Here is a 27,139-nt window from a genome sequence, read left to right as displayed (position 1 = left end):
GAAACCTAACTGCTCCCCTGCTGGCCCGATTGTCCCTAACTGCCCTCCCCTGCTGGCCCAGTCACCCTCAACTTCCCTCCCTTGTCAGCCTGGTTACCCCTAACTGCCCTCCCCTGCGGGCCTGGTCCCCCCCAATTGCATTCCCCTGCAAGCCTGGTCCTCCCAACTGCCCTCCCCTGCTGGCCTGATCGCCCAAAACTGCCCTCCCTGCTGGCCATCTTGTGTCCACATGGGTGTGGCCATCTTGTGTGTTGGAGTGATGGTTAATTTGAATATTACCCTTTTATTAGATAGGATGGCATTACCTTGAGTGTGTGTGTGTGTATGTGTATGTGTGTGGGTTCATAAAATGTTATTTTCTGTGACTAACTATTGTGTTTAATCAGTGTATGAAAATCCTTCATCTCATTCAGACCATAGGTGTAAGGAACAAAGTACTTTTTAAAAATATATAAGGCTAATACCCAGATAGAATATTTGACTCTTAAATGGTAAGAGTTCTCTTATTAATAAATATTTCAGCCAAAAATTATCACATGAGAGTACCTTAAATGTGATGTGAATCCTAGTTAAGGGATAATCAACATGAAAAAATAATCACAATAACTTATATTTTTATATCAATTTATATATAAAGTTTTCCACATATCTCATTTGAGAAATCAAGAGTTTTATCTTTATTTCTAGTAGCTGTCATAATAGTAACAGTGACTGTTAGGAAAAAAAAATTGCAGTAAACTGAGAGGATTTTTTTCTTTCCCACAGAGAAAGACTCAGCTGTGAAAGGGACTTCCAGAATACCTTCAGTATTTTCTCAACAGTCCAAAGTTAAGTTAATGTCTAGTTCTATTGTGGTTAGACTTGCAGATTTCAATATATATCAGGTATGTTTCACTTTATAAATTAAATATTCTGATAAATACATCTAGTATTTTCTGCAAGCAACTTTTCTAAACTGATGCAACCATTTTGTTTTAAAACATCTTGATTAGTTTTGTGAAGTGACTAAATTAGATAGGATAGAAAATATTAGTTCATTAATTTCTGTGTGTATAGTTTCCCAGGGTTAGGCACATTGTGCAGTTAAGCTCGAGTCCTTTAAATTGCCAAGTCTGCACCAGACTTCTGATAGCAACTGCAAGTTTAGGGGTTCCATAAGCTGCCCACTGATTGGAGAATTCCCTGGAAAAACTCACAGAACTCGCTGAAATCAACTGCATAGTCACATTTATTACAGGGGAAAGAATACAGATTAGAACTGGCCATAGGGAGGGTTCTAAATTCAGATCTTGCTTTTCTCCTCAGGACACCTTAGCCTATTGACATGGACATGTAACAGTATGCATGAAATATTGCCCACATAGTTGAAGTCAGTCTCTAGGAAGACTGATAATCCCGTGACCCAAGATGTCCACCCTCTAGACAGTACTAAGGCAATCAAAATGTGGCCAGTCCCATTCTGAGACATTTTGTAGGCATAAACTATCATGTTGTGGTCCCAGAATCATCCACCATGAATAGGAAATTCCAGTAGCTTAGAATTGCCTCTCAGGGGCAGGGACAAAGGCCAGATTTCTCCCTGTAGTCCAGATTCCTTATTACACAATTGTCTTAGTGGAAGAAACTAAAATATCTTTTTGTTTTATTAAGCTACCACGTATTGTCTATACAGTGAACATAATTTTATTAATTATTATTTAAAAAAATATATTTTATTGACTTTTTACAGGGAGGAAGGGAATGGAATAGAGAGCTAGAAACATCAATGAGAGAGAAACATTGACCAGCTGCCTCCTGCACGCCCCCCACTGGGGATATGCCCGCAAACAAGGTACATGCCCTTGACCGGAATCGAACCTAGGACCCTTCAGCCACTGAGCCAAACCGGTTTCGGCTGAACATAATTTTATAACTAAGAACTTTATATCCTATTTCCACTAAAAATATTATTCAGGCTGTAATCTCACAACATGGTCTAACCTCACATCCTTCAGACCAATACAATAGAATATGTGATGCATTTTTAAAAATAAAAGGAAGTATTTCAGATGTGTTTTAGCATTTATGAAATGTTCTCATTTATTTTGATAAGCATATGACTTTGAACTTCATTTTATATGAAAAGCTTTTCATTTTACTTATTGGTTTTCATTTGAGGCCAATTTTGCTCCCCAGGGGATATTTGGCATTGCCTGAGTACAATTTTGGTTGTCACAGTTGGAGGAGGTTGCTACTGACATTAATGGGTAGAAACCAGTGGTTCTGCTTAACATTGTACAATGTACTGGATGGCCCCCACAGCTAAGAATTATCTGGCCTTAAGTGGTGCCAATTTTGGGTTTAAGGGTTTATTTTTATTTTTATTTTGCAATTGCTTCTTTCTTTACATTCTATATATAGTGCATTTCATTTGAAACAGACTTTAAATGGCAATGAATTACTCATAATCTCAAATGGTTGAAGGTGAAATACAGTAAAGAAATTACGCATATACAAATACACCAAAACAAAACAACAGTAACTGGAAGAAAATAAAATAGAATGTTCATTCCATTTTTAATAACTTTCTAACTATTATTGGAAAATGGGAATAAGCCATTGACTATTAAAATAACTTGACACTTTGACTTGAAAAGGATTTATTTTCATATATGTAGAGAAAAGCTTCGACTACAAATAAACAAAAGGTTTGATTAGCAATTTACACAAGAGAAAACAAACTTGAAAAAGCATTTCACTTTGTGTGAGAAATATACATGTTTGTTGAATGAATGAAAAAAAATAACTGTAGATACATCTCTAGTCTACTAAGTAAGCATAAATAAGTGAAATTGATAAAACTATTGGTTGAATTTTGGGGAAATTAGTATATAAGTTTTTAATATAATTATAAATCATCAGTTTTGGGGTGAGAATGAGAATCTTAAAACTAATAATATATTTTTAATAATTTAAAGGATTTGAGATGCATAATTGTATTATTTTTATTGTAAAATATATATATATATAACATAAAAATTACCATCTTAATAATTTTTAAGTGTGCAGTTCATTGGCATTAAGTATATTCACATTATGGTACAACTATCACCACTGTTTATAATTTTTTATCATCTCAAACTAATACTATATATAATACTTTTCTTAATAAAGAAATTTGAGTAGAGAATTATTATAAAGTATATATTAGAGAAGCTTTTTAACCTTGACTTAGAATTATGTCCAGACCCTGCCATTGACTTATTTGTATTATCTTATAGAAATAGTCTATTATTTTAAGGCTCAAAACAATAAGTTTGCAAGGAATGTTGTACAAGTTGATTTTATAATTGATAACATTCCAAAGATATTATAGTTTTCTGAAGAGTTGATTTAAAAATAACTTAATGTGAAGTTAATTATATAATAAACTTTTTATTGGCAATTGACTGTTCATAAATTATTGGAAGCAGTTTTAAGAGTTTGAGGTGATGTTTAAGTTGCATAAGTTCTTTGGAAAGGGCTTTGATACTCAGTGTTACTTTAGGAAATTTAATTTTTTTTTAGGTCTCTACAGCAGAACAATGTCGTTCTTCCCCCAAAAGTATGATTTCTTGCAATAAAAAATCCCTGTATCTTCCACAAGAAATGTCAGCTGTCTATATAGAATTCACAGAATATTACTATCCAGATGGAAAGGATTTTCCAAGTAAGAGTGTTTCCTATTTTGTTATCATTTGTTCATTACTTGGGAAGTTTTTTTTTTTTTTTTTTTTTGCTAAGTTTTTTAGTTTTCTAAATGTAAAAAAAGAAAGGTCATTGTTCTTTACTCTTGTTATCGTTGTGTGTAGTATACGATTCTAGTATAGCATTTTCATATATTACTAGAGGCCCGTGTGTACGGGATCCCTCAGCCCAGCCGGCACCCTCTTGCAGTCTGCAGTCCAGGAGCTCTCAGGGGATGTCCGACTGATGGCAGTCAGACATCCTTAGCACTGCCACCATGGCTGAGAGGTGCTTCCCCTGTGGGAGCGCACTAACCACCAGGGGGCAGCTCCTGCACTGAGCTTCTGCTCCTGGTGGTTAGTGTGCATCATAGCTACCCATCATTCTGCTTTTCAGTTGATTTGCATATTACCTACCCTTTTATTATATAGGATTATTTGTTCTTACGTTCTTTTCCCTCACTAGCTGGTAGGATACTTGATGTCAGGAATTATGTGGTATTCGTGCTTCATTTTATCCCTGAAGTTTTACTTATTTTTATACTTGGTGACTGGTTAATGACAGTCTATTTATAGAATAAAATAAATTTCCCCCTTTAGTAAAACTCCATTTATATTTCTGCTATATAAATATAAAACTGTATTTCATTGAAAAAATAAATAATGAAGTTATCCTTTTAGCTACAGAGAATTTTTTGGCCTGGTTTTAATGTCATTTGTGTTTAGTTAAACATATATTACGTGAGTTTTTATTTGTGTTTAGTTAAACATATATTAAAGAATTTTTATTTGTAACCTACTTTCGCTGCTTAAAATTAAAATTGTTATACATTTGTATTCTTTGAATGTTAAAATTCTGTTTTGTTTGTCTCCATTGATCTAGGAGTCCTTCAAACCAAAATTTGCCTTGTTTATGTGGTACCTTTTTCATTATTGCAGTTAAAAATCATACTTGAATAGAAGTGTTTAAATGAAATAGGTTATGTTATAGGGGGAAAAATTTTTACATCCTCTTTTTAAGAGTAGGATTCCCAAAGTAGTTTGACCTACTTTACCCATTTGTTTAATATTGACTTAAGATAGGTTCTTAGTTTCAAAGGGGATTTCTGATCTCATTCCTTTGTTGTTCATAAAAGGAAGGTAGCCTGGACAGTGTGGCTCAGTTGGGTTTCATCCCGTATCACGAAACCTGGCTGGTTCAATTCCCAATCAGGGCACATGTCCTGGTTGCGGGCTAGATCTCTGGCTGGGTGTGTGCAGGAGGCAGCTGATCAATGTTTTGCTTTCACATCAATATTTCTCTCTCTAAAAATCAATTTAAAAACAAAAGGGGGTGCCTTGGAAATTACTTTGGAGAAACATAGAGCTATTTCATGACTTTAATTTTTGTTTGTGCCAGATTTTGGGATCTAATCCTCACAGTTTTATGTATTTCAACAGTCTTTTGTGTGTTTCTCATTTGTTTGTTTCCTCTACCTTCCTGACTAAAATAATGAGAAAATTAAGATAGATCAAGATATTTGCTCAGCCCCTTATAAAAAGTAGCGTGGCATAGCTGAAACTCAAGCATGGGTCTTCTAAATCGAAATTCATTTCTCCCCACTGTTACCCCAGGGCATTTACAGCCATTTGTCTATTATTGGGTAATCCTATTGTTTCCAGCCCTCTCCCACACCTCCTAAAATTGTTTTTCTTAAAAAATGCATCATCGAACTACTAATTTTTCTTCAGAGTGAAGGCTAGTTTCCAGGATTTCTAACTTCTAATCTAGGCTTATTTCTGTCAGTTTTATTAACATGTGCCAAAGGAATTAAAATCTCATTCTATAATATATATATATAAAATATATATATATATATTTTCTGACATAAATATAAAATTTTCCCCCAGCAATTTAAATCCTAAACACCTAGATAACTAGGAGTGGAATTGCTAGGTTATGTTTTAACTGGTTTTATTATGGAAAATTTTCAAACACACAAATGTAAAGCGGGTAGTATACTGAATCCCCACGTATAGGGATCCACTTTCATTTCTTATGTCTCATTTCTCTGTCAAGCTATATAACTTTAAAGACATACAACTTTAAAAATAATTATAAATGTAATATGTTTATTATTTTTATAAATTTCCAAAAATAAAAATAATAGCCCATGAGCCTACAATTTAGAGCAACTTCTTCTAATACCTACGTGTACTAGTGTGCTAGCACTGCCATCCAAAGAAATACACACTGAGTGGTTTAAACAACAGAGCGGAGGCTCTGGAGCCGACAGCAGGTGCCAGGTGGGACCACAGTGTGCGGGAGCAAAGAATTTTCAGTAACCACCAGAGGCTCACCCCACTGACAGTGACCGACGCCCCGCCTTGGTCTGGCACACACACCCCCCGCAACCTGGTTCACCATTCCACTATCATATGCCCCTGGTGGTCAGCGCATGTCATAGTGACTGGTTGGTTGGTGGTTTTGCTGTTTGGTTTATTTGCATATTAGCCTTTTATTATATAGTACCAGGCACCTGTTACAGGAATATTCCTGCAAGACTTCCGACAGGCTTCCTTCTTGCCACCCCCACCTCTCCTGTCCCCCCCACCTCTCCTGTCCCCCTACCTCTCCCGCTGCAGTGGGTGGGGCGGGATGCGCCCTGCCCTTTCTGCCTGCCCCACCATGCTCGTGGCCACCGCTGCCACCATCTCCGTGGCCGCATGCGCGGCCACCACCACTGCATGCCTCGCCCCGCATGCGCTATCAGTGCTTTCCCTCCAGCAGCTGTAGTCGCCTTGCTTTCCACTTTCCCTCCCTTTTCCCTCTATGCTGTCTTCAGTCTTCACTCCTCCCCCCTTCCACGTATGCAAATTAACTGTCATCTTTGTTGGGTTAATTTGCATACTCGCTCTGATGGACTGGTGGGCGTGGCCGGTGTAGTGGAGTGATGGTTAATTTACATATTACTCTATTATTGGATTAATTGTCTCTTTAAAAGCCTTATCTACATGTACATTCACATTCTGAGGTACTGGAAATTAGAACGTAAGCATATCAATTTTGAGGGGACATAGTTCAAACCTAATCAGTAGAGTGTTGTTCTGTTTTTAATGCAGGTTTCTTTTACATATTTGATTTGCATCCTGTTCTTTTCATGTGAGCATATCCTAGGTTTCTCAAAGTTCATTTTAAATCCTTTAATAGCTACATAGTAATCTATTTCCAAAGTAGGACCCCCATTAGAAACTGCATATAGATCTTTCTGCTGCTTAGAGCACCAGGGTTCTTCCTCTGTCCCAGATCTCAGTCAGGGTTCTTTCCTTTTGTGCTCTAGCCTTGAGGACCACATTTGCTGTCTAGTCTTTTCTGTGGCTGCCATCATCACTTAATATGTACTTGAGATTCCCTCTCCTTTCTTCCCTTTTTCAGCATCCCACTTCCTTTCTATCTCTAATGACAAGCACTTCTACATCCCAATTGAATGTCTCTCTTGGACTTGAATTAAAATTTCCTTTTTTTCATGTCTGTCTCGTGTAATAGTTTATGAACTTTTAAAGAAAGGGGCCGTGTCCTATTTTTTAAAAATGAATTCTTTGTGCTTAACACAATTCACAAAATTAGTTACCATTCAGTGAATCTTTTTAAAAAAAAATTATATATTGATTTCTCACAGAGAGGAAGGGAGAGGAATAGAGAGTTAGAAACATTGATGAGAGAGAATCATCAATTAGCTGCCTCTTGCACACCCCCTACTGGGGATGTGCCCACAACCAAGGTACATGCCCTTGACTGGAATTGAACCTGGGACCTTTCAGTCCGCAGGCCGACGCTCTATCCACTGAGCCAAACTGGTTTCGGCCATTCGGTGAATCTTTACTAAAAGAAAGGAAATGAGAGAGAGAGAGAGAGAGAGAGAGAGAGAGAGAGAGAGAGAGGGAGGAAGGGAGGGAGGGAGGGAGGGAGGGAGGGAGGGAGGGAGGGAGGAAGGGAAGAGAGAGAGAGAAAGAGAGGAAGGGAAGGAGAAAGGGAGGGAGGGAAGGGGGAAGGAAGGAAGGAAGGAAGGAAGGAAGGAAGGAAGGAAGGAAGGAAGGAAGGAAAGCAGGCAAATAAATCCTATTCAGGACATTGCTATCTTTACTGGTATACCACCACTTGAGCTTATTTTCCTTAAATTAATATAGTTTAAAATTTCTAGATATACATACTACTTTGCTTTGGTAAAAGTAAATAGGTTTGAATATTTAGAATAAGATATCTTCATCAAAATGATCTGAAAATAAGATTAGCTTTTATGATACAAATATATGTGGATTTCAGGAAATAATGTACACTCTAATTATAAATATTACTTGAACTTATATTGTCACTAAAACATTTATCAACCCTTACTAGGCATTTTTCTATTTTGGGAAGCTATGAAAAAGAGTATTCATTTGATCATTTAAGGGATAATTTAGTTTGCATCGAGCACTGTGGTAGGCTTATGATTAAGGGGAGAATAAAACTGCTCTGGTGGTCACTCCTGTCAAGAAGATTTGCCTTGTTTACCACTTTCATAAGAAATTAATCATTAAGACTTGGTTCTTTCATTGTGGAGGATTTATATTCAGATTCAGGTAGTAAAAATCCTTATAGAAATAAAGGGTTAAAGATCACAACTTTGATGTCATAATTCATTAAAAAGGTAAGGTTTTTTTTTTGAAGTTTTCTAATTGGTGACTATCACATTAGGAAAATAGATATAAACAGTATTTCCCATTCATATAGCTAGTTTTAGATTAAATTATATATTTTTTTAGTTAGTGAAACAAACAATTGTTTTTGTCTATCTAAACATGTTTGCTATCAATCCACACATGTCACTTTAGTTTTGGAAAGAACATCTGAAAATCTTTTTACCTAAATTGAAAAAGAATAAAAGTTGTTAAACATGTCTTTTCTGTTCTCAGGGAAGGTTAAGAACTATCTGTTTATTAAAAATCTTTTTAAAATTTTTTTTTCTCCACAGTTCCATCTCCCAACCTTTATAGCCAGCTGAATGCACTACAGTTTACTGTGGATGAAAGAAGTATTCTGTGGTTAAATCAGTTTCTATTGGATTTAAAACAGAGCCTTAGTCAATTTATGGCTATATACAAGTTGAATGACAATTCAAAATCTGATGAGCATGTTGATATTCGAGTTGATGGCTTAATGCTAAAGGTACCATATAAACAAGTGACTATGAGAAAAAAAAACCAATTCTATGAAAGAAAAGTTAACACCATTTTAATTTCCAGGATTTAAGAGGGGTGCTCAATTTAAATCAGCTTCATGTGATCTTAATTTTGATTTTGAAATTTCAATTTTGATTTTCAATTATAGAAGCTTTAAGAGACTTTTTCCTGCTTTATCTTTCTTTTATTTTTCATTGCTTTCCACTTAATCAGTAGAAGTTTAAGTCAGTCATTCTTTTTTTCGTATTTCTTACCAAAACTGATAAAATTTTGTTTTAAGGAGAGTAAATAATACAGTGAAGCTTTAAAATTATATTTAAGTATTATTTATTCACACTTATTCTATTATTAATAATACCCAAAGGTAGTAGAAAGTTGCCTTATATTATAGCAAGGTAACTGGTAGTTTGAATTGCATGGATATTTAAACTTTAAAGGAAGGAAATTTAAAAAAAAAATAACAGTTTAGTGAATAGAATAAGACCTGGGCATGGATGAAAATTTCAGTGTTGATGGAAGACTAAATTTATGTACCTTTAATTATTCTCTGTAAAATGAGGTTAATAATACTTAACAATTACAGTGCAGAAATGTTTCAAAGATCTTAAAAATATTCAATGTAAGAAACACGTGTGACATAATTATAATTTATGATACAATTATATTATGATCTTTACATTTTCTGAGTATGGAAAGTTTTAAAAACAACCACTTTGAACTCTTTGATGTATTTTAAGCACTGGGATTAATCATCTCTGGAAAATTATTTTAGTAAATAGTTGGACCTATTCACTGAAGTTTATTTTCTTAATAATTTTCTCCCAGAAAAGTAATTGACCTCAGTGGAGTCATTCCATTTACTCATCTATTCATCTTCCAAAATTCCTTAAACCTAAAATATATTTAAAAATTTCTTTTTTTTAAACTTGGCACTTTCTTATATGTACTCAGAACATAGTAACCATTTAATAGTACTGATTTAATTTAAAGTTTGTTAACTTTGTGATATGTTATATGCAAATATATTTGTTATGCACATTATTTATTATATTTGTTTTTCAAGCATTTCTTAGTGGCAAATCACTTAAGTCCTTTTTACTCAATTTAATAGGAAGATTTTGGGGGGAGAATATTTTATATCTGGATAGGAAACTAGTATTTTGAGTGGTAATGTCAAAAAGAATTCTTGACTTAAGTCATGTTCTTAGTTATTTCATCTTATATGGATTTTTAATATATTTTTATTAAAAAAATATTTTTTTCTTTTTTAGGTTGTTATCCCTTCTGAAATGAAATCTGAATGTCATCAAGATCAACCACATGCAATTTCTATTCAGAGTTCTGAAATGATTGCCACAAATACAAGGCACTGTCCAAACTGTCGACATTCTGACCTAGAAACCTTGTTTCAAGACTTTAAAGATTGTGACTTTTTCAGTAAAACATATACCAGCTTCCCCAAGTCAGGTGACAGTTTTAATCTTCTACATCCGATCTTCCAGAGACATGCTCATGAACAAGATACCAAAATGCATGAAGTTTATAAAGGAACTATTACTCCCAAGTTGAATAAACACACTCTTAAAACTTCTGCTGCCACAGATGTTTGGGCTGTGTACTTTTCTCAGTTTTGGATAGATTATGAAGGGATGAAAAGCGGAAAAGGACGACCAATAAGTTTTGTAGACTCTTTCCCTCTTTCCTTCTGGATTTGTCAGCCAACAAGGTTTGCACTGTCTCAAAAAGAGCTGCAGACTTGTAATCAAATCTCTCTAAATACATCACAAAGTGAATCTAGTGACCTGACTGGCCGATGGAAGCGGAAAAAGCTCTTGAAGGAGTATTACAGCACAGAGTCTGAGCCCTTAACAAATGGTAGGCAGAAATCTTCCGATACATTTTTAAGATTTTCCTCTTCCTCAGATGCAGATATTCACGTCCTGGTTCATGTTCATAAGCACGTCAGTATGCAGATCAATCACTACCAGTATCTGTTCTTGCTTTTCCTCCATGAGTCCCTTGTCCTGCTTTCAGAGAACTTAAGGAACGATGTAGAAGCGGTGACTGGCAGTCCTGCGAGTCAGACATCCGTTTGCATTGGGATTTTACTTAAAAGTGCAGAGGTGGCTCTTTTATTGCATCCAGTGGATCAAGCAAACACTCTTAAGTCTCCTGTTTCTGGAGGTGTGAACCCAGAAATTCCTGATTGTGTGCCTACAGAAAACAGAGGATTCCTATCTTCAAAAAGGAAACAAGTTAGTAATAGTAACAATCAAAATAGAAGTGTAACTGTTAATCATATGTCAGAGAACAGATCTATGAGTGTTGACCTTAGCCACGTCCCTTTGAAGGATCCTTTGCTTTTTAAATCAGCTAGTGATACAAATCTGCAAAAAGGTATTTCTTTTCTGGATTATTTGTCAGATAAAAATTTAGAGAAAATAAGTGAAGATGAAAGTAGTGGAATTCTTTGCAAAAGTGGCTCAGAGGAAATTGGCTTAGAAACAAGGGACAAAAGGAATTTATCTTATGCAGATTCAAATAGTGTCTTAAACTTCAGAGAACATTCAGGCATACTGTCACTTGATAATGAAGGTAATCAAAGTGTGCTTTCAAGTAGTTTAACTAGTAAAAGAAATGAAACCATAAAGTCGATCTTTAAAGCTGAAGATTTGCTGCCAGAAACAGTTTCGCTCACTGAGAATCTGGATTTCAGTAAAGAAGAAGCACCCACAGTGAGAACACTTAAAACACAGTCATCTTTAAGGTAACAGTGTGCTATTGGGAGGGGGTGAGGGAGTTTGTGTGTGAGTGTATTTTGATTTTGGATCTAAAATCGCATGGCAAAATATGGCATTGTTAGAGTTAACACATGGAAGAGCAGGTTTTTCAAAACATGGAAATACTTTGAGGTTATATTTATAAAATATAATTGATAAACTTGTGGATACTGTATACATATTTTTATTTTGTTAGAGGTATTTTTAAAAATATATATATTTTATTGATTTTTTACAGAGAGGAAGGGAGAGAAAGTGAGTTAGAAACATGGATGAGAGAGAAACATTGATCAGCTGCCTCCTGCACACTCCCTACTGGGGATGTGCCCGAAGCCAAGGTACATGCCCTTGACCGGAATCGAACCCGGGACCTGCAGTCTGCAGGCCGACGACGCTCTATCCACTGAGCCAAACCGGTTTCGGCTAGAGGTGTTTTTTAGAAAGACTTTTTTTTACCTTACATGTGATGATCTTCTAATAATTTTGTTAACAGTGGGAAGCCTAAGGAACCCTGCCCACCGAATCAGGCCCCACACTGTACGTCTTATAAGAACGTAAAAAGAAGCTCCTCACAAACCTCATTGGATACCATTTCACTTGACAGCATGATATTGGAAGATCAGTTGTTAGAAAGTGATGGAAGTGATAGTTTTCTGGAAAAAGGTAAAGCAATACAATAAAGTGTTTATATTATATATATGTATCTTACATGTGTTTCTTTTAACAGGATATTTCTCTTTTTTTGTGTGGCTGACAGCTAGCAATTATTTGTATATCTTATATAATGAAAGGCTGAGCAAATTGTCCCCTCGACTGGGAGTTCAACCAGGCAGTGGGGCCAACCAGCCAACTGCCTGCGGCCCCTCCCCTCAGCTGTTCTGCCAGATCGGCCTGCACCCGTGCAGAAATTCATGCACTGGGCCTCTGGTAGATTATAATTCAGATAGCATTTAGGCTACTAGCTCTCTTACAGAGATTTCTATATGTGAAATGTTGATTAGGTAACCTTAATTAGCATGAAGGATTCTTCTTAAGTATGTGGTCCTAGGATTGGAGTTCAGACTGTATCTACTTAGTCCCATAGCAGGATTCTCTCATGTAAGCTTATTATATGGTATCAAATATAATAATAAAAACATTGAGACCATGTTTTATATGTCTCTGGTTTTTCTAATCTTTCTAGTAATTTACTAATTTTTCTAGTAATTGATCTGTGGTAGACACTTAAAAAATTGTCTTTTACCTCAGAGAATTTGAGAAGTATGGAAATAACACAGCACATTGAGAAAGTATGGCAGGTAGATAAGAGTGGAGAATTATTACATTGATGGTAGTGGAATTAACTTCATGCAGAAGATCATTAGAAGCTACTGTAGGGTACCAAAAAGAAAAATTAAGTGGTCAGACTGGAATTATCCCATTTAGGACGAGTAAAGCAGGACACGCTGACTGACCACGAACCTGCTAGTTACAGAAGCTCCGTGCCTGCACGGAGAACACCGGCTGAAGTCAGCTGTGGTGGATTTCAGACTGTCTACGTTTAGGGCTTAAGTATCTCTTAACATTTTATTGTAGGAAGTTATTATTATTTGCTAACTAATCACAATTTAATTTTTCTTTGTTTATTGTCTTTTAAACAAGGCTTTGCTTAGGAAAAAGTTAAAGGGATAGCCCATTTTGGTTAGAGAAATGTAACACATTTGGATCATTAGTTTATTTTGTATCATTTCAGTTATTAAAAAGAATTCAAGAACAAATTATCAGAACGCAGCAAATAGTGCAAATGCCACTGCAAACCTACAGAATTATGGTGAAACCTCTCCGGATGCCATCAGTACGAATTCAGAGGGTGCTCAAGAAAACCATAATGACCTGGTAATGATTTCAAAGATTCTATGAAGAGAAATGCCAACTTAATATGTTCACATTTTTAAGACATTAATATATAAAATGAATAGATTGTGGGTGATTCACTTTGTTCTCTCTTGAAAACTCATTTTCTGTTATTGAAAATTCATCTTACTGAATTGTTTTTCTCTAAATTTCACTTAAAAGTTTTGTTATTTTCAATTGAGGAGGGGAGGTTCTATCTTATTTCATCTTTTATTTTAGTTCCAATTTAAATATACTTTGAAAAAGTTTGATGATAAGGTTGATAGTTCCTATGAGGGGCTTTCTACAAAAGAAATAGATTACTGGTTTATTTAAGCCTTCTTCACCCAGTGAAATATTCTGTGAATGATTTTAGAAAATATCTTTAGTTTTTAATGAAAATAATTTCACATGGAAATATCATGTAATTAGTCTTTGTGTTCAAAAAATTCTTCTCTTGATTGAGTAAGAAGAAAAGGGGCTGAAATTTATGACAATAATATAGTAACTACATTCTTTTGATCACAAGTATATATTTGATTTATAAGGCCTGAGTTGTATTTTTAGAGATTGTAGTTTCCTGAGTTATTTTTAAAACTTTTCTTTTAATTACTTGGTGTACTAATATTATGTATGTGATCATTGTTAGATGTCAGTCGTGATGTTTAAAATTACTGGTGTTAATGGGGAAATTCACATCCGAGGGGAAGATACAGAAATCTGTCTTCAAGTGGACCAAGTGACACCGGATCAATTAGGCAATATCAGTCTTCGGCATTACCTTTCCAATCGTTCAGTAGGTGAGATTTTAATATGACTTAAAACTTTTCATTTTATACCTGTGACTCATCTGTATATATAAGAGGCTAATATGCTAAGTGTCCCTCTGCTCATCGGACTGTTCACAGTGATGCACAATGACGACTAGGGGGCAGACACTCAATGCAGAGGCTGCTGAGCTGCAGTGACTTGGCAGCAGCAGTTCTGTGGTGATGCACCACAAAACCAGAGAGGAGGGAGCCCAATTTCTCACAGAGCTGCGTGATTCTACAATACCTTCAGCCGTCAGATATGTTCTTCCTGGGGCACTTTGACCCTGAATCTGGTTTACTGCACACTTGCATTCGCATTCCACACCCTGTATGATAGCAACTTGGCAGAGTGCCCTCTCGCACTCTGGGACCCTTTGGGGGATGTGGGAGAGCCGGTTTCGGCCCAATCCCCGCAGGCCAGGCCGAGGGACCCCACCTGCCAGAGGGACCCCACTAACTGCAGATGCCCTTTGAGCCACAGCGTCACCCCAGGTATGGCCAGTTGGGGAGGGACTGTGGGAGGTTGGCTCCAGGGCGTGCCCTGCTGGCCACCTTCTAATTTTTTTTTCAATGTGCACAAATCCATGCACTAGGTCACTAGTTACCATATAAATGAATTCAAGAAAAATTACATTTACATTAGCTACTTGTTTTATTGGGTCGGCAACTAAGTAATTGCGGGTTTCACACATATATGGCTTCAGTTGAATTTTTAGGTTTGCAGACGTAGTACAAATGTAAAACACATTTTGTATTTGATAGTTGGCTATTCAGCTGTTAATCAGTAAAAAAAGTTTTTTGATCTGTTTTGTAGTTTTTGTTTGGCGTTAGTTGAAAAATGGAAAATCAAAAGGAACATTTTCGTCATATTTTGCTTTTTTATTTCCGCAAGGGAAAAACGCATCACAAGCTCATAAAAAGTTATGTGCTGTTTATGGTGACGAAGCCTTAAAAGAACGGCAGTGTCAAAATTGGTTTGCCAAATTTCGTTCTGGTGATTTTTCACTCAAAGATGAAAGACGCTCTGGTCGTCCAGTTGAAGTTGATGACGCCCTAATCAAAGCAATAATCAATTCGGACTGTCACAGTACAACACGTGAGATTGCAGAGAAGCTTCATGTATCACATACATGCATTGAAAATCACTTAAAACAACTTGGCTATGTTCAAAAACTCGATACATGGGTTCCTCACGAACTGAAAGAATCACAGTTAACGCAACACATTAGCAGCTGCGATTTGCTAAAGAAACGTAATGAAAATGATCCATTTTTAAAACGACTGATAACTGGCGATGAAAAATGGGTTGTTTACAACAATATCAAGCGGAAAAGATCGTGGAGCAGGCCAGGTGAACCAACTCAAACAACATCAAAAGCTGAGATTCATCAAAAGAAGGTTTTGTTATCAGTTTGGTGGGATTACAAAGGAATTGTCTACTTTGAACTCTTACCACCCAACCGAACGATCAATTCTGATGTCTACATTGAACAACTAATGAAATTAAACAATGCAGTTGAAGAAAAGTGGCCCGAATTGACAAATAGAAAAGGTGTTGTATTCCATCATGACAATGCAAGGCCACACACATCTTTGGTCACTCGGCAAAAATTAATGGAGCTTGGTTGGGATGTTTTGCCACATCCACCATATAGTCCTGACCTTGCACCATCTGATTACTTTTTGTTTCGATCTTTACAAAACTCCTTGAATGGTAAAAATTTCAATAATGATGATGATGTCAAATCGTACCTGATTCAGTTTTTTGCTAATAAAAAACAGAAGTTTTTTGAACGTGGGATTATGATGCTGCCTGAAAGATGGCAAAAGGTCATTGATCAAAATGGGCAATACATTAAAGAATAAAGTTATTTAGTTCCATGAAAAAATTGTCTTTGATTTTCTTTAAAAAATCCGCAATTACTTAGCTGCCGACCCAATACATCACCTTATTTTCATGTTGATTAAGTTTAGGAATATAATCTGTTGATGTATTCTCTAATGTTTTTTGTTGTTGTTTGTTTCTTCTGTTAAGTTCTATCTTACTTTTTCAGTCTCCCCATTCTTTGAGATAAGGTTCCAAGAAAACTGAGTTCTTTCCATATGAAAAGCATGATATAGTAATCCTAAAAGGTCAAACTTAGGTCCATCTATACTAATAAGAGGGTAGTATGCTAATTAGACCTGAAAGACCCGATGTCCGGATCTCAGGTGCATGTGGCCAGCCAGAGGGAGGGAAGCGCAGTCCCGATTGCCTGAGGCTGCCCGGAGGAGGGAAGCCCACGTTCCAGTTGCCTGCCGGCAGCTGGAGGAGGGAAGCCTGGGTCCCAGGTGCCGGAGGGAAGCTGGTGCCGGCAGCCAGGGGAAGGAAGACCTACTCTTGCAAGAATTTTCGTGCGTCAGGCCTCTAGTACTAGAATAAATGTCAATTTCTATATTTCATAGTTAAAGCAAACATTTCCAAATACTTGTTATTTGGAAAAATCATGTATCCTGTTCTTGTTCTTTATTCTAAGATCAACACTCTCCCTTGGACATAGAGGGGTATAAACAAAAAAAACATGCAGGGAATGAAGAGGAAGCTACATTTTCAAATCCCCCTTTCAAAGTTTAAATAAAGGTATTTTTGGTTTTTAGTCATTTGAGGAAATGATTTAATAGAATAGTTATATTAAGAATTTAAAATGATAATATTGAAGTTTTAAAATGTTTAAAATTACAGCCCTGTAATGTTTTTCTTTGCTATGTATATACAGAATGATGTATCTATAGGTAACATGTTCAAGTACATATAGTCTTGATATAAAAAAATGCAGATAAATTTGCAGTTCTATATAATAGGAGCCTAATATGCAAATCGACGAACGGGCAGAATGACAGGTGGAATGACTGGTTGCTGTGATGTGCACTGACCACCAGGTGGCAGATGCTCAACACAGGAGATTCCTCCATCTCGCAGGCCCCAGGCCAGCCAAGGCAGGTGCCCATCCCTCCCTCCACCCTCCACCCCCGTCACCCCACCAGTCGCCCCACAGACAGGCGACCAGTGGCAGTGGTGCAGCAATCAAAGGGGAGGGGCTGGCCAGCGAGTGGGCTGGAGCCGCCCTCTGATCACCCCGGGGGAAGGGCCCTCCAATGGCACCTGCCTTGGCCAGCTTACTGGTCCTGTGGCCGCCCCTCCCCTCCCAGTCCCCCCCAGTGGGGCAGTAGGGGGCTGGCACTCAGCCCGCTTACCAGCTGGCCCTGCCACTTGATTTCCCGGGGGTGGGATGATGGGGGGGCCCCACTGGCACCCACTTTGGTTGGCACCTGCCTTAGCTGGACCCTCCTTGACTGGCCTGGAGCCTGTGGGCTGGAGGAAGCTCCTGCATTGAGCGTCTGCCCTCAGTGGTCAGTGCTCTCATAGCAGCCGGTTGTTCTGCCGTTTTGTCAGTTTGCTTATTAGGCTTTTATTATATAGGACAGACAAGTTAATTAACAGATTAAGCGCCATGTCAGTCACCAGTGACTGACACTATACTTTCCGTTTTGACCTCATCAGTCTCCAGAAGCCAACATATAGATGAAATCGGATATCGTGCTAAACAGAAAGGAAGACAAAACAGGGTTGGCGCTTTACATGTTAACTCTTATTTTTCTTGATATAGGAAATACTAACATATCTAAGTACATATTCACACTCATGCTGAGGGAAAATAAACATTTTTCACCATGAATTTAATTAGTGGGGTTTCTTATGTGGACCCTTGGGACAGATAACTTTGGCTCCTCAACAATTGATACCACTTGGCCTTTCCAGAACAATTAGTTTGTTTTTAACTCATGGGTTTTATGAATTGTGAAATGGATGGTATTTTTCTTTTTGTTGCTAGAAAGCTCGTTTTTGGTCTGATTTTGATATAGAAATTTAAAAAATGCATTTTGAGTTATTAACCTTCCTACCTATTTTTTCCCTTCTGTCCTTATTTTTCTATTGCTTACTTTTGATCTGGCATGTGCATGTTTCCTCCTGTTCTTTTTAGAGCTGGATAAAGTAAAATAAAATAGTTACCAGAAGGGCCAATTCACTTCAGTAGTTCCACTAGAAACTTTTCTTTTTTTAAATCGGATATTCTTTGGGTGCTTTTATGAAGTTTTAAAATTTGTTTTTGAACTCTCATATTTATATTTCTGTAAGCTACCAAGGCCAAGGCATAAATAAATGTAAATATTTAACTCCCAGTTTTAATGAGGAAGGTGCAAAGCCATTTCGTTACTTCTTGAGAAATGCCTTAGTAGTCATTTTAAATGCCATGATTGTTTCTTCTTGACCATCGTCCATTATATTACAAATTTGTAGATAGGTACAAATCCAGAGACACTCTTAAGTATCTGAGGTATGCATGATATCAGATTTCTTTTTCTTTTCTTTTTTATGAAATCTTTATTGTTGAAAGTATTATATATATCTATATGATGTCAGATTTATATCATGGTAGTATGTTGTTTCATGTTACCAAAAAGTAGAAAATAGAGACAAATGAACATTATTGCAGTAGAAAGTTGTCTATAAAATAGGAAATGAGGATTATATATGGTATCTATCTATCTGTCTACCTACCTATCTATCTATCTGACCATCCAACCTACCGGCTGACTGGTACATATGACACTCACTGGCAATTTAAAAATAAACATTGAGGAGGTGTGGGGGTTAATAGGGATATAAGGACACATATGTAATACCTTAATCGATAAAGTAAAAAAATAATAAAAAAAGAAACACTTTCCTATTCCAGAGGCATAGACATTTTCTTCTAAAATAAATAAATTAAACAAACAAACATTGATTCGCACATGCGTGATACATATAAAGCTCTCGCTGGCGCAAGTTGCATGTGTGTGTTTCGATCTGTCATTGTTGATTGTGAATTTGGTTGTTTTTGTTGACATTCACGTGAACCACATCACGATTTATTCTTCAACCAACTGGTATCAATACATATAAAGCTCACGCTGGTGCCAATCACTCGTGTTTTAATTTTATAATACTATATTATATATACTACTTTGACATAATTTTTTTCAATAACGTAATTACCACATGAACCTTTCTTCTAATTAATTTCCTTTCAATGTACATGAATCTGTGCAACGGGGCACTAGTGTTCTATAAGTATTGTAACTATCACTTATATTAAGGGTGAATATTAAAACTTTATTATTGCTTTCCCATTGTACAAAATGATTGTAACCTCTAATGACATACAAGACTGACATTTTTGAGTAGTACTGCAAGTTACGATTTTTACATGTTCTTTTTCCGTAGGTTCTGAGCATAAAGCTATTATTCATTCCAAATCCTCTCCTGAGATTACTCTGAGATTTGAAAGTGGGCCTGGTGCTGTAATACACTCTTTGCTTGCAGAAAAAAATGGATTTCTGCAATGCCATATAGAAAACTTTAGCACTGAGTTTCTTACATCTTCTCTTACGAATATTCAACATTTTTTGGAAGATGATACTGTTGCAACAGTGATGCCAATGAAGATACAAGTTTCTAACACAAAAATAAATTTAAAAGTATGTCAATAAATATTTTCACATTTTCATATTATACATGTTAACTTTGCCTACCTGAACTTTGGATTCATGCCTGAGAATATGCCTTATCTGTAATATACTTTATCAGCACTGAAATGAATGTGTTGGTGTTTATAGTGAATGATGTGGAGATTCTTCATAGAAATTAAACAATATAAAAATAGAATGGGCAGTTTTCTCTGTATTACATTTCTAACTCATTAAAAATATTGACTGAAGTAATATGTATTAAGAAAATAATTATATTGATTTTATCTTTTACTTAAATAACAACATGCTGATACTATATTTCTTTCCTGTAGGATGACAGTCCTCGTAGTAGTACAGTATCAATTGAACCAGCTCCTGTAGCCATTCACATTGATCATCTTATGGTAGAGAGAAATGACGATGGCTCTTTTCATATCAGAGGTATATATGAAATACAATTTAAGTGAATACCTACTGAAATTTGGAATTACATTATTTACATGCTGATTGTTTCTTTTTACTCATACTACCATTGTATGTACACATATGTAGGATGTGGATGATGGAGGGATACTTTTACTACATTGTAATAAAATATTACCCATGTATGGATCTCTACCTCGGAAATAACTCTACTACAGTTGATTTAATACCTATCCTACAAATGTGTTTTGAATGAAAATGGGAGAGGTTTCATGTCTCTTGATCTTTCTTGGATCTCTTATTTGATCTCTTTCCTAGTTTTGCTTCCCACAATTTTGTATATTTGCTCAACCGACCTGTTATACTCTCTGTATAGGAATTTGTCTTCCACTTTCCCACCTCTATAATCTTATTTGCTTGTTATTCCTCAGTATAACTGTTCATTTTCTCCCAAGGTTCTCTGTAGTTTCCCTTTATACTTATGGTATATTGCCATGTGTTTAGTTCTGCTTTAATGTCTACTAGTATATCCATTCTAGCCATATTTTTAAGGTCTCTAATGTAAGGATTATATCTTTTAAGGTAGTGTGGAGTAGTAGAAAGAGCTTGAGTCCATAAACTTAGGTGTTCTATTCCTCAATTGTTAGTAGCTACTTTAGAGTGAAATATGAGGGACTGATATATGCATGCATTGCCTACCAAAATCTCATCAAATGCATTTAACATTTAAAATATGTTAAAAAAGAATAAAATTATAACAATTCTGCAAAAGAACATTAAATACCATTAGTGGGCCAGAATTTATTTGTTTGTTTGTTTGTTTATATTTTATTGATTTAGGTGGGGGAAGGGAGAGCCTTTTGTTTCTTTTTGTCTTATCTAACTAGGACAGTGGTCGGCAAACTCATTAGTCAACAGAGCCAAATATCAACAGTACAATTGAAATTTCTTTTGAGAGCCCAATTTTTTAAACTTCTTCTAACGCTACTTCTTCAAAATAGACTCGCCCAGGCCGTGGTATTTTGTGGAAGAGACACACTCAAGGGACCAAAGAGCCGCATGTGGTTCGTGAGCCTTGGTTTGCCGACCACGGGTCTAGGACATTGTTATATGTTATCTTATTTCTGATCTTAGGAAAATAACATTTAGTCTTATACCATTAAGTAGAGAGATAGTGGCTGTGGGTTTTTTGTAGCTAGCTATTATCAGATTGAGAAATTCCTTTCTATTTCTAATTCTGAGTGTTTTTATCATGAGAAAGTGTTGGATTTTATCAGATGTTTTTTCTGCTAAAAAATATTTTTTTATCTTAAAAATTATTGAGATAATCATGTGACTTGTTTTATTCTATTAATGTGATGTATTATGCTTTTTGATAGTAGGTCAAACTTGCATTCTTGAGATAAATCCCACTTGGCCAGGGTGTACAATTGTTTGTATACTAGAGGCCTGGTGCATGAATTCATGCACAGATGGAGCTGATTAGGCTGGGCTGGTGAGGAGGAGGGGCCTCAGGCAGTTGGCCCTGGAGAGGGCCCTGATCTGGGCCCTGATTGAGTCATAGCAACCGGTCGTTCCATTGTTCTGGTTGCTTCGCCTTTACATATGTGGATTTGCTAATATTTTGTGGAGGATTTTTGTGTTTATATTTATGAGCATTTTGATTTGATTTGATTTGATTTTTTATTATTTTTTAAAATATATTTTATTGATTTTTTACAGAGAGGAGGAGAGAGGGATAGAGAGTTAGAAACATCGATGAGAGAGAATCATCCATCAGCTGCCTCTTGCACACTTCCTACTGGGGATGTGCCCGCAACCAAGATACATGCCCTTGACCGGAATTGAATCTGGGACCTTTCAGTCTGCAGGCCGATGCTCTATCCACTGAGCCAAACCGGTTTTCGCAAGCATTTTGATTTTAGTTTTGTCTGATTTTGGAATCAGTAATACTAGCTTCATAGCATGAACTGAGAAATGTTTTCCTCTTCTATTTTTTAGGAGAGTTTGTAAAGATTTGGTATTCATTCTTCTTTAAATGTTTGGTAGACTTCACAATTGAAAGCTTTTCTTTATGGGTAGTTTTTTTTCACTGATCGAATCTCTAACTGTTACATGTCTATTCACATTGTCTAGTTCTTCTATAGTCTATTTTGGAAGTTTGTCTTCCTAGAGATTTTTCTGTTTCATCTAAGTTATCTTTATTAGAATACAGTTGTTCATAGTATTCCTTTATAATAATTTTTATTTCATTAAGGCCGATAGTAATGTCCCATGTTTTATTTCTAACTCTAATTTCTTTTTTTGTCAGTCTAACTAAAAGTTTTGTCAATTTTGTTCATTTTTACAATGAATGAGCTTTTGATTGTATTCACTTTATTGTTTTTTTCTATTTCATAATGTCTTCATACTAATAGTTATGTATTCATTTTAAAATTTTTTCACAATAAAAGTTAAGATTTATCAAGTATTTGAAAATGTTTTATCTGAGCATTTTACTTGTTCAGATTCTCAGATGCTTAACAGTGGCAATTATTTGAAAGAAAATGTCACAAGTGGATCAGTGCAGCTTTCCAGTGGAAAGTATGATCTGAAGAAACAGCACAGCGTCACTCAAGCCACTCAGACAAGTCCAGAGGCATCTGAGCGCTCCTTTAACTTCACTCGGGAACAGGTAACGGGGAAAACTAATTCATTCTCATTGTTTCAGTAATTAAAATAAATGTTAGATACTAAATAATTAAGAAGTAATTTACTTTCTAAGTAATGTTTACCGAGTACCTGTCATGAACCCCCACGTAGTGAGGGTTATAATGTTGAGCAAGATAGGGACAGGCTCAGCCTCAGAGGGGTTGTAGTCTAATGGGGAGACAGAGGAGTAAATGTGGAACAGTGCTGGCTTCTGGAATCCAGGAACACTTCCTGGTCAACATTTTCATTTTGATGTCTTATTTTCAAATTGCAAAATATTATAATATTTCATAAAAAGATTTAAAGCAACTTTAATATATTTTAACCTACAGTGCTTTTATTTTTATTTTTGTTTTTAAAAAAATATATGTTATTGGTTTTTTTACAGAGAGGAAAGGAGAGGGAGAGAGAACCAGAAACAACAGACCAGCTGCCTCCTGCACAACCCCCACAGAGGATGTGCCCACAACTAATGTACATGCCCTTGACCAGAACTGAACCTGGGACCTTTCAGTCCATAGGCTGATGCTCTATCCACTGAGCCAAACCGGTTTTGGCATCTTACAGTGCTTTTAGTACTACTTTATTTTCTTCCTAGGCTCTTTTCCATAATTTTCCTAAATGGTGGTTATTCTAGTGTACATATTGTATTTTTTTTACTTAACATTGTTTAACAATTATTTTTGGATATTGCTACTTAAGCTTCATATTTATTTTAATGACAGGGTAATATGGATGTGGATGTACTGTCATTTTTAAACCTTCCTCATAACATTTGTTAACATTTGAGTTGCTTATTTTTTGCCACTGTAAATAAAATGTCCAGCAGAAGTTTAATTTTCTATGATAGAACCACAGAATGAGCTATTTCATCTGTTCAACAGGATTTGTTGGATGTCAGCTCTGAGCTAGGATATAGAATTAAACAGTATACCACTCTTATCTATTGAAAAACTCAAAAGACTAGTGGGAAAGATGGGTGTGTAAATTTTGGTTACCACATACTGTGTAATGCTATACTAGCAACTGAGGACAGTCAAGTACCCAGCTTGGTTCATAAGGCAGGAATTCTTAAACTTTACCAAAAAAAATCTGAGAATTTTTTGAAATTAAATGCAAATATTTTCATATATTAGTAAATGCATTTTTCTGGGGAGAAAGTACTTAGTTTTATCAAATCTTCATAATTAGGGGTTAAGAAACTGTCCTACGAAGATAAAATACTTGAACTGAGTCTTAATGAGGAGGGGAGACCTATTAGCCATCTAGATAAAAATGTCTAATAAGATTCAGAATGTGGGTCTGAAGCTTGAGAGTGGTTGATGCTGGATCAGGCCACAAGAGTACATGAGATCATGTAAGAGAGTGACTCAGTGATAAAGGAAGCTAACAGAACATTAAAATATAAGGGTTCCTACATAGTGGAGGAAAGGATAAAAAGTCCATATGTGGAGAGGGATACACATGAAAGAGCATGGCAGAAAAGGCAGAGAGGAGACACATGTAGGAAGGAGAAAAGAGGTCCGCAGTGTCTAAAGCCACAGAGAAATTAGAGTTAGACTAATTCACTGCTAGATTTAGAAAGTAGGCTTTAATTAGGGTTTTGAATTGCTGGGTCAGTACTTATGAACATTTTTAAGGGCTTGATATGTGTTTCCAAATAGCTTCTCAAAGCAGATTTCAGCACAAGTGTACCCTTGCCAGCACTGGGTATTTTTCTGTTCCGAGTGTCACACCTTTATTTGATATATAAATTGTCTGTATTTTCTGAAAATGATTAAATTCTCTGATTTTTCAAATTTATCATTTCAGCTCATGGAAGAGAATGAATCCCTTAAGCAGGAATTGGCTAAAGCTAAAATGGCTCTTGCAGAGGCTCACCTGGAGAAAGATGCTCTCCTTCATCATATAAAGAAAATGACAGTTGAAGAGCAGGAGTGGCATTCAAAACCCAAATTATAGCTCTGGAGTTGAGAGGTTATATTTATAATGTGATGTTACCGAGTGGGAGAATTTCCATTTCATGAAAAGACAATAAAATTAAATGGTATGTGATCAAGTGGTGACCAGTCCAAAGCCAGTTTAGGAAGTATTAGGTACGGGCATTAGAATCTTTTGGTTGTTTTGTGTTTGTTAACCCTCTTTTAAACTGGTGTGATATAGGGAAGTCAGCACATACTGTAAAGTAATTACATGCCTCATGAAGATGTCATTTCCTAATTTTGATATCACACTATAGGCATTTAAAAAAAAAGAAAAATGAAAACCTGTTGTGTTCCACAGATGATTGAATTTATCACTCTGTTAATGATTACTATGATTTACAAAGATTCAAATGTTTTTAGGGCTAATGTAAAATAAAAGGCTTACTTTTTAAATGTTTTAAAATAATGTACTTAAATCTATGAGTATTTAATTACTGTAAAAAGTCCAGTCAGACTATAAATTATATAATTCTGGGTTTGAAAATTCTGGCAAATCACCCTGTTGGACTTCTGAAGTAACTTGGAAATGTGAAAAAGAAATCATTTTAAATGATGGGTAAAATGTATAAATTGAGGCTATAATTTGCCACAAAAAATGGTACAAGTGTAAAAATAAAAAGCACAAACTTTAAAAAAGCAAAACTTTAGAGTATATGGCCAACTGATTTAAAAAAGCATTACTTGTACATTCTTCGAAACATTCGTTAGAAGTAAGAGCAACTATCCTTCTAAATTTGGCAGCATTTATAACTACGAATTTAATTAATACGATTTATATTATTTCTTTACCTTTATCTTTTCTCTATTTAAGAGTAAAATTTTCAGAGTATTTAATTTATACATTCAAAAAAATTTCATACCATTCTTAAAGTATCAGATTAGGTGGTTGTTTGCACATATCCAGTTTATATAGCTAGTTTTGATTAAAGTTCTTTGTGATATATATATATATATATATATATATATATATATATATATATATATATATACTGTCTTCTATAATAAAAGTGATTGGTAAATTTTTGAATTCTATTTTCTAGGAATTGTTGAGGTTGAAGCCAACATGAGAGAGAATCTCTTTCATGCATTATGAAATAAAAGTTCCTAGTTAAGCAGGAGAGGATTTTGAAGACAAAGTATATTTGTGATATAATTAAACAGACAGACTTAAATAGATAGTCTATTTTAAAATTTGCATTCTTAAACATAAATATATCCAAGAGAGAACATGAAACAGCTGGTCTACTTTTTCTGTAAGGTACTTGAAAATGTTAAACCATGTTACGACACTTTATGGTGCTTTGCTTGTTGGCATGACGCACAGCCATCTCTATGTCTGAGTACTTGGAGGAGAATACAGGCTTCATTTACTTAAATGTTGGAGTGACTTGGACTTTATTTAAAACAGTACTGGTTTTTTCTTCTGTAACATCCACTTCATTGATATGACTTTCAAATATAGGCCTTGTTTTGGGAACTGAGGATACAGCAAAGAACAGATTTAAATTGTGAATATTTTACCTCAAAGTATTTAAAAATTATGTTAAACTGTGTTAATCTAAAACTATGTAATGGTCTTAGATTAAGAACAAAGGTCTAATTCAATATTTTTAAATTAGCTAATATTCTTCGTAGAGTACTTTTGATTTATAGGAGTATATTCAAGGTATTCAGTCTTTCATATAGAAAAACGGATTTGACAGGACATTAACTTCTTCAGAGCTGACAGTGTTTCTCAGGATTGACCCATTTGTTCTATAGAAATTTTAAATTTGTGGTATACTTGTTTAGTCTTATGGAAGCCAAATGTTTGTCTTATTCCTTTTCATTGGCCATCTTAAGAAAATCATACAAACAGATATGATAATTTATGTGGATCTGAGCATTCTACTTGCTATGTTGGATTTTTAAAAAATTTATAGTGAGTACTATTTTTATAGAGATTTAAAATTCACTATCTCATGTAATTCCCTCAAGAAAACCTGGGAGGTAGGTATTATTCACATTTTAGAAGTTAAATAAAAACCCTAAGGCTCAGAAAGGACAATTGACTTTACTGAAATCACAGTTAATTACTTGCTCTTTTGATTTAATTCCCAGTTATATGCTTTTATTTT

At 35.5% G+C, this 27,139-nt stretch overlaps 1 protein-coding gene across 3 annotated transcripts in view; it reads left to right on the top strand.

Moving 5' to 3' along the window:
* BLTP3B (bridge-like lipid transfer protein family member 3B) overlaps nt 1-25,428 on the top strand; it is a 66,911-nt gene extending 41,483 nt beyond the window's left edge. For 2 of the 3 annotated variants that reach the window (XM_084876357.1, XM_084876358.1), the window contains 11 exons: nt 766-884; nt 3,547-3,688; nt 8,699-8,892; nt 10,178-11,673; nt 12,180-12,349; nt 13,419-13,561; nt 14,208-14,358; nt 19,679-19,932; nt 20,256-20,364; nt 22,854-23,020; nt 24,850-25,428. In XM_084876357.1, coding sequence (XP_084732483.1) covers nt 766-884; nt 3,547-3,688; nt 8,699-8,892; nt 10,178-11,673; nt 12,180-12,349; nt 13,419-13,561; nt 14,208-14,358; nt 19,679-19,932; nt 20,256-20,364; nt 22,854-23,020; nt 24,850-24,999 — 3,095 coding nt within the window. In that variant the 3' untranslated portion in view covers nt 25,000-25,428. Of the gene's footprint in view, nt 1-765; nt 885-3,546; nt 3,689-8,698; nt 8,893-10,177; nt 11,674-12,179; nt 12,350-13,418; nt 13,562-14,207; nt 14,359-19,678; nt 19,933-20,255; nt 20,365-22,853; nt 23,021-24,849 lie in introns of those variants that run through there. The other variant, XM_084876359.1, reaches the window with a different exon arrangement.
* The last annotated feature ends 1,711 nt before the right edge of the window (nt 25,429-27,139 follow it).

This window comes from Pipistrellus hanaki, assembly GCF_964339955.1.
Source record: "Pipistrellus hanaki genome assembly, chromosome: 3".
NCBI lineage: Eukaryota > Metazoa > Chordata > Mammalia > Chiroptera > Vespertilionidae > Pipistrellus > Pipistrellus hanaki.
Note: the sequence above shows the minus strand (reverse complement) of the source record. Positions and strands in the feature narration are given on the sequence as shown.